This window comes from Pygoscelis adeliae, unplaced genomic scaffold (assembly GCF_000699105.1).
Source record: "Pygoscelis adeliae isolate BGI_AS28 unplaced genomic scaffold, ASM69910v1 Scaffold241, whole genome shotgun sequence".
Classification (NCBI taxonomy): Eukaryota; Metazoa; Chordata; class Aves; order Sphenisciformes; family Spheniscidae; genus Pygoscelis; species Pygoscelis adeliae.
The window spans coordinates 2,715,697-2,724,246 of record NW_008824056.1 but is presented as its reverse complement, the minus strand read 5'-3'; the positions used below and the strand labels follow the sequence as shown (position 1 = coordinate 2,724,246).

Sequence of the window (8,550 nt, the reverse complement as noted above, 5' to 3'; positions counted from 1 at the left end):
TGAATGTATTTATATGTACATATATATGGATGCATAGTATTCCCAAACCTTTTGTTCCACCTTCAGAAACTGAGCAAGTTCTTCAACAGTGAGGTGATCCTTCTTGTCACTGTAGCTTAAAAGCAATAAGTAGAGATCTCGCCGTAAGGACATCATCTTGTAAAACACTGAAAATTCTTCAAAATTTAGGGTTCCTTGGTTCTCATCTGTGTCTGCTTCCTAAGAGATAAAGACACTCAGGTAAGCATGCTAAACACAGGTGAATTCAGGGAACAAAGCAGAATGGGATTTATGTCCATGAACAGAAATTTAATAAATTCTAGTCTGCAAGACTCTGTTCAGACTCAAATCCTACTAGGCTAAAATAACTGCAAAATTATATACCATCTATTGGATTTTTTGGTGAAAACAGTTACTACACTAAAGCCACAGGTTCCCTATGAAAGTCTCAATTCCATCTTTAGTTTTGAATTTGTTTCCCATTTAAAGAGGCTGACCCTGGACTTTATTCTGATCTCTGTTACTCTCCTGTATGCCCTGCAGTTATCCTGGATTAAAACATAGCAAGGAACATAATAATTTCACCCCGTGGCTTCCTCTAACAACAGAGTCTGACATTTTAAAACATTCAGGACAATACCAGTGTTTTAAATTTACGTTAATTCAAACTGCAACACTCTCAGCCCCCTGTCAGCACTCTGTAGGGAGGGACAAGTCTGCAGCAGCAATAAGACTCCACACCAAAATATATGCCCAATGGCCCCAGTCTTGATGGCAGTTTGTGTTTATCCTCAGAGATAGGAAGAGAAGAAAACAGTACTTAACACATGTTAATACAAGCTTTTTACTGTGAACATCTGCCTAAGAGGATTGTTTTGGATTTTCAAAACAAAGAATATATTCTGGAGAACTGCTGTCAAACATTATGTAGGTCTCCATGAAAAATGAACTTCAGGGAAGCTACAACTCTTGCTAAGTTTGATGCTGTAAGCAGATAATGGAGACAAAGTGAAATAAATATTTAGAAATGTGCTATTGTTCCCATGAATAATGTCCTTCATTCATAGCTGTATATGTTTTTTCTCTGTAGTTAAACCCCCTTACCATTCCCAAGTCACATTCTGTTAAAAATGGTGCTTCCTTCTGTTCAGGTCAGGACACCTTCTGTGCAGAGTCCTTTTAACACTGACTTGACTTAGAACCTGTTGGCTTGCCTCTACACTGGTATGCCAAATACAAGTTCTTCTACAGATGGAGGGTATCCTCATCCTGCTATCACTTCTTCCTTCTCAAGAAAGCTCTTCCAGTTGGTGCCCAACCTCACTTCTATAGAAGACGAGCTTGTCTAATAGCAGATGCAATGAACACATCTCTGGCCTGCTTTGCTTTCCAAGGATCCAGTTTTACTTTCCCTTCACATAAACCACTCCACTTAACTTTAAAGCACCTCTTAGAACAAGAGCCAATCTTTACACCAGTGACTCCTAGTATGTACACACAACTAAAGTAGCAGCCCCATACTCTATTCCCAGATGCAGGACCTGGACTGCTTCATAAGCCTGGCCACCCCCATGGAGCCACAGGTGCTCCCCCAGGCTGGGGGCTGTTTGTGCCATGTCCAAAACAGTAACGCCAAGTCACACAAACAGTACCACCTGAGCAGATCAAGTGCAAGAACAGTGCACAGTAGCTAGACGTAGGGGCAAGGATTTGTCCCAGAATTACTTTGCCATTCCCTTTATCCTGCGCTAAGTCCTGGAAGTCCATAGGACTGCTAGCATAAAGCATTGCTCATGGGGTAAGGCCTTTAGGATTGAGCCCTGAATGACTAACAGTAAACAAACCTTCAACACTCCTTTTATATTTGACCTTAATAACTTTAATCATGCCTGTGAGGTCTAGGATATTATCTCAGGTATAGGCTGGCAGCAACTGCAGCAAAATAAAAATAAGTAAACCAGTTTATTTTTAACCAAAAGTTGCCTCTGATTATACAAAGGCTGATGGTTGCTAGAGTGCCCTACTTCATTACTAGACACTTTAAAAGTGCCAAGTGAACTACATTTTCTTCCTCTCAGTACACGGCTTTACAATTCTCTGCCTCTCCTGCAGCAGTCAACAATATCAGCAAAACCAAAGGGTCTCAGGGAGCTGCATTTCATTACACCTTGTTAGTGCTACTGTCATTGAGCTATAAACTCGGATCACAGCAAGTAAGCTGAGAAGAAAATAATTCCCAGCTATCTGGTGTCAAATGGGATTTTACATCATTTTATATCTACTACATATCTTAAATGACATTTCTAATCTGTGGGAACAAGTACAACCCAAATTCACCTCCACAACACAACCCCACCAGTTTCCACACTTTTCAGGTCTTTGGGGAGTAACTTAATACTCCATAGATATACCCTCTAATGCAGATTTTATGCCAGACAAACAAAGCACTTTTGACCATAGAAGATTCTTCAACTTCCCTATGTTTTATAGCAAACCAGCTTTTGGCTGGTACTGTTTTTGAAGAGTTAAGAAAATTTTATTTTGCTCTCAATTATGTCCTTAGCTTCTCTTTCCTTTCCTACAGTAAACACTAGAGCTGGTGGAAAATGGTAACTGTTTTCAGACAACAGAAGTAAAAAATTGATTCTGGCTAAGTAAGAGGAAGTTGTTAAAAAAAAAACCTCATTACTTTCATAACGGTAGTTTCTATTAAACAATTTTCCATAAAGGAAATGAAAAAAGATTTCAATAGAAACAGAGTAACTTCATTGTCCATCAATGCCAGCATAGAACAATTCAGTTCACAGAGGTGAAAACAATAATATATCTGAAAAAATAATATTAATAAGTTGTCTTCTATGTGGTTCATGTCATTAAAACAATGTTCTGGTGCATCTTTGTCTACAAAAAGGGAAGACTTGGAAAAGGTCTGTGAGGTGTTGGAAAAGACAGAGTTTAAGTCCCAACTTGCAGATCCTATTCCGGATCTGTCCAGGAATAGATCATAACCGGCACTATCTTACCACAACAATGCTGTGTGTTAGAGGCTACCAACCTGAAACATCTGCCGGACCTTCCTGCGAGGCAGGTTAACATTTAGTTTATGCATCAGCTGGTGGATTTCTTCAATATTCAGCAGGCCATCTCCATTCTTGTCAGCCTCCTCAAAGGTCTGTTTAACCCAGCTGCAAACATGTCAAGGAGAGGTACAAGAGGGTGATTTCCTCACAGAGGAGGGAGGCAGAGTGGTTGGGCAGCTAAGGGACAAGACTCGAACTCAGGAGAACAAGACCCTGCCCCAGCTCTTCTGGGCAGGGGGATAATTCTCCTTAGCAGAGGACCTTAACATCTTCCAGGAAGAAGAACTGAGCATTATTCAATCCAGCCTTCACAAACATGTCTTTTTCAAGTCAGTGTCTCTGGGCAAAACACTTTAATTAAGACTTCCTACAGCCTGAATTAGAGCTATTGGGGTACACCATGAAATAAAGTCATTGCTGGCAAAGATCTCGTGCTATCTACATGGTTCTCCCCACACTGATGCCAAACCAAAGCATTTTTACTACTGTATGCCTTCTGGTACAATTTGCTATTGTACCTCCCACCTGGTGCAACTAAGACTGTTGACCTCCATGGAGGTCTGAGGGCTACTGGTTTGGTGACTCGACTCAAAGGAATCAAGCTCAATAACCATTTGTATCAGGGATGACGTTTATCTAGTGCAAGAGGATGGAATAAGGAAGACTCTGTGAAATCAAGTACACGAGTTGGAACTGGTACAGGGTCATTTTGTCTGCAGTCTCCCAGCTGCCACATTTGATAACATAAACAAGACTTGAAGTGATGTTTCACCAGTAGAGAACATACAGCAGCTTGGAAAAGTCATGGATAAATATAGCAAGCTGAGTATGTGTGCAACAGAACATGCAATATATCCCCCAAATGGATCTGTGCCTATCTTGTATGAGAACTAAACTCTGAAAGTATAAATTAAAAATACCTGAAGTGTGTATATTCTCCAGAAGGAGTATTTACAAGTGACCACTGTAGATTTCTGCATGGCAGAAGAGACAGGTTACAATTTTAATCAAGATGGGTTTGTTGGGTGGGGTAGGTTTTTTTTGTTTTAGGGAAGAGTGTTCTTTGTTTTTAACATACTAGTCAGCATTGTTGTGAAAGAAAGCATATCAAGAAAATATTCAATGGACATGCTCTTTACAAGAATTTTGGTTACTAGGCTACAACGAACATTTAAGGAGCTTTAAAGATTTGTGCTCCTGACAATCAGTGGAGGTTGAGCAGTACACACAGATACCTGACATACACCAAGAGAAACAGAGATGGCAAGGAGTTACTAGTCAGTTTACTGAAAGACTACCAAAAACGTTAAGGTTTCACCTGTGCAGAGGCTAACAAATTCAAGTTACAATTAGTAATATCTTATTCTTTCTTATTAGTTATTAGTAATATTACTTATTCGTAATATCAATTAGCGTCTTCTAATGGACCTTGCAATTTGCAGCAGAAGAGTAAAAGCACAGTTGGGCAAATAGAAGATGACAGAAATCCTGAAATCATGCTGGGGTTAGTATTTATTGAGATGGCGAGAAACGACTGTTTTGATCCTTCAATAAGAATTTCACTAACAAAATGCAAGACATCCCCTGACTTCAATGAAGTTTAATGCAATCCCTAAGGCACAGCTGATGTTTTATCGCACAGATAAGTGTCCATGTCAAACTCTTAACTCAAGTTTCCATTGCAATCAATGGCAAGGTTTCTGGTCACTTAGTAGGAGGTGAAAGGACACCCTACGCTAAAGTCACTAAAAAACAAACCAGAAATACTGAATTATGAAGCTGGAGCTCAGGCTCATAAAAGGATACTGATCATGTGTTCTCTGTCGCTTAGCGAGCGAGTCCTCATCACTTATTCCAGCCATCAAATATTTCAGTCCTGTGATCCAAGTGCGGGCTTCCTCTGGATTAGATGTAATCAGATCCAGTGACTCCACGTGGTTGCCATGGTAAATGGTAAAGCAACAGCTTGGGTCAAAGTTCCCCTCTGCATGGCGGTGGAAGATTTCAGACTGCCGGCCTTCGGTGACTTTGTAAATGGAATCAATGACAACTGTGGGGAAAAGGGAAAACAAAAATTGACATGCTTGGATAGTCACCAAATTTCTTTCTGCTTTGGAGCAATTCTGAATTATTCAGGCTAAAAGTCATTAAATGTTTTTTCATATTACATCTTCACATCCAAAAGGGCTTTTTGATTTCAAGGCTTATCCTTGCTCTGGCCATGCCATGTGCACAGTACAGCTGCCTCAAAGGCAGGCCAGTGCAGGTACAGGCAGGTTACAGCAAAGCTCTTTGAGCGCTCCCTGCTACATCAGAGGAGGCTACTCAAAGTCGAGCACGAGGTGACAAATGCCAAGTGTCTTCCATCAACCAGTGAAACACTGCGTAGCTCCAAAGGGACTGCACCCACCACAGCCTTGCTTTCTACAGCAGGAAGACAGGGATACCCATTGCTGTGCTAGGGTAACATGGCTCCAAACAGCTATGCTGTTCAACACAGCAGCTCTTAAGCACTACACACTGGCCCAAAAACATCAACTGTCAACTATCTGTAGCCTTCCCAACTGCTTGTTTTTAATCTCAAGCCTCTGTGACAGTTCTGTGAATTTCTAGTCCTTATTTCATTCAATAAACAACTAATTTGAATTTCCAATTTAAAACAGTGCAGCAGGAACAGTTTCAATGAGAAATAACGCTACACAATAACTTCAAGATGTAATAATGCCTAAAGAAAACTATCACATTTAAGATTAAGAAACCTCAATCTAATTTTTTCTAGGTTCTGTATTTAAATTTGTGATGTATACATTGAAAAGAGTTCAGCATAGTTTGTTATCAAGCCACTCTTCAGTTTGCTCATAATTCATATAAACCTATGGAAAGTGTTGACATCTGACTGGACTACACTCCCTTTCATAATCCTGAACTTCTAGTAGGTGGTTAAACTCCCCTCACACTCTTGAAAACCTTCATGTAAGTATCACATCACATTTAAAATAAGCATCAAAAAGCATTTATTTAATTGATCCAAGAAATACTGTTCAGTTTTCCCTCTGTAATTCAGATTCTAATACTGAACTGCCCAAGAAATTAAAAGAAATATTAAAAGTTTACTTTTTGCCTTTTCACTTTTTCTGGATGGTCTCCATCGGATGCAGGTCCTGTGCTCATCCAGGTAGAAGAGACGAACTAGCCCTTTGGTTCCACTCTTCAGCTTAACCATCTGAGTCCCAGACTGCATAACACTCATGCATCTTTCAACTGCAAAGCAGAACAGAATAAATTCAACTAAATGGCCATATAATTCCACTAATAAAATGACCTATTGGCTTTCCAACATCTGCCAAGCATATACATTTTTTGATTTGCACCTTTAATGACAGGAACTAGTCATTGCTGCATAAGAGACATATTATTTCTTCTTTTTCACAACTAGCTTGTCCACATAGGAAAATAAAAAAATAAAAAAAAAATCATCTGTCAAAACACCTTCACGACAAAGGAAGCAAAGAAAACTTCACCATATATTGAAGATTGAAGGAAAATATTTTATAGTTGTTCCATGCTTACCTCCTTTAAATATTTTTATATTATTATACACAGTACTGTAATTTTAAATCAGAACTCTGCAAATTTCGAATGGTGAGACTATCATTCAAACTCCAGATTTGGGCTCAGTAATCCTTTATCTTATATCCTGTGCTTTTGACACTGTTAGAACTGTTAACAGAATTATAAATACACAGTCCCTCCTCCCTACTACACACATTTACACCCTCTCCATCCTGCTACCAAATTTCAATCATATACTGTGATGACTTCCTTTTATCCACCCATCCCATCCGGGATGATAAGGCTTTGTTTCTGTATGTTTTGACTAAAACACACCCATCTCTTCCACTTCATCTCACATCTTCCCTCCTACAGTTTTCCAAATGCTAAGATCAAGATAACATTTCCTCTTGATCTCAGTATATCCATGCTCTTAAATTACCTTCTCCTGTTTTCATCCATTCACAGTCTCACCTCACTTGATATCACTCCAAATTCACCTCCCAGATGATTTGTTTACACTCTGGCTGGCTCCCAAATATTATCTGGGTCTGTCTTTATTTCTTCTTATCACCCTTCTTCTCTTCATCACTTCTCTCTTCAGTACTCCTCTTGGTATCACAACAAAGACTAATACACCCTCCCATTCCTCTCGACCAGAGCTAGGATTTATTTTCTCAGCTCCTGACACCTCCTTAGCTCCCACAGCAAGCAGCACAAGCAGCAGTGGACTCAGCACCACCTGAAACCCCAGTGCTCCCGTATGGCAAAGCACATTGTGGTGGCCCTGCTCAGTTCGTCTCCACAGCAGAAGTGTGGCCAGAACACTTCTTCAAGCAGAGACCCACACAATCCTGAGGTCATCGATGAAGGAGAACAAGTCTGCTGCTCCTTCCAAAGTGCCTCTGGGTCAGACGCAGTCAGAGCAGCATCCTAAACATTAGTCAAACATGGGGCAAACAGACGTTTTTGCTGGACCAACTTCCCCTGGCTCCCTCGCACAAAGCCCTTTTTGTTGGCAAGCCAAACTCCACAACAAATAACTGCATCAGAAGTGTGTTTTTGCCGAGTTGTTGTCTTTCTTGGAGTAATGAGGACTTGGGTTGAGCTTAACAGAACCAAACTCTTCTGAAAGCATCACAGCTGTGCATGAGTGCAATAAATTTGTCCTTTATTATGTCCATAAATATATGGCCTTCTCTGAATCATCACACATACCAAATCAATGTGTGGGTTTTGAAGTGCTTTAAGATGAGCCAGAAAAGTGACATAAATCAAGCCAGAAAAGATGTTATACAGTATCCACACATTGACTGTGGCAGTTTTAACTTGTATCTATCCGAAGATGCACAAAGTACCAGGAAGACAAGCCTTTACACCATAAGCAATGGAAAACTCAGAACCTTAAAGAAGAAAGATTAAATGAAGCAAAAATAAGTCTCTAAAAGTTACTACATACATATATATGTACATACACGCACACCTTCTCTCGGCAGACTGAGCCTTTTACTTTGGAACTGAGTTTAGATCAAGTTTGCCTTGGATTCATAACTAACAAACAAACAAGAATTATCCTCCAGCACAGAAATAAGGCTCTCCATAAGAAAAGGTTGTACCAGTGTATGTGTATATACAAATTTGAACTGATAGATTAGCCTGGCATACAAACTGCATGCACATTTTTATTTCACTATTAGAGTGACCGACTGCAACAGGATTTTGGCTCAGGAAAAGGTTCAGCAACAAGCTACCCAACACAGAAAATCTGCTTCTTTGCACCTAAGCCTATCAGTTATTAATAAAAGTCTTACAAAAATAACTAATTCTCACATAAATCTTTCTATTATCATCAGCTCAGTTGTCACAGAAAAAAACCCTGATTTCACTAAGATGTTGTTGAGGACTGCTAGCAAAAGGC

At 39.8% G+C, this 8,550-nt stretch overlaps 1 protein-coding gene across 1 annotated transcript in view; it reads right to left on the bottom strand.

The window, feature by feature from the left end:
• The window catches only part of PLCH1 (phospholipase C, eta 1), a 45,707-nt gene extending 39,377 nt beyond the window's left edge, over positions 1-6,330 (bottom strand). Inside the window, exons 1-4 of the mRNA XM_009334001.1 lie at positions 6,195-6,330; positions 4,887-5,130; positions 3,056-3,185; positions 49-219 (exon numbers count right to left, since the gene is read on the bottom strand). Of these exons, the coding sequence (XP_009332276.1) occupies positions 49-219; positions 3,056-3,185; positions 4,887-5,130; positions 6,195-6,330 (681 nt within the window). The remainder of the gene's footprint in view (positions 1-48; positions 220-3,055; positions 3,186-4,886; positions 5,131-6,194) is intronic.
• Between the last annotated feature and the right edge of the window lie 2,220 nt (positions 6,331-8,550).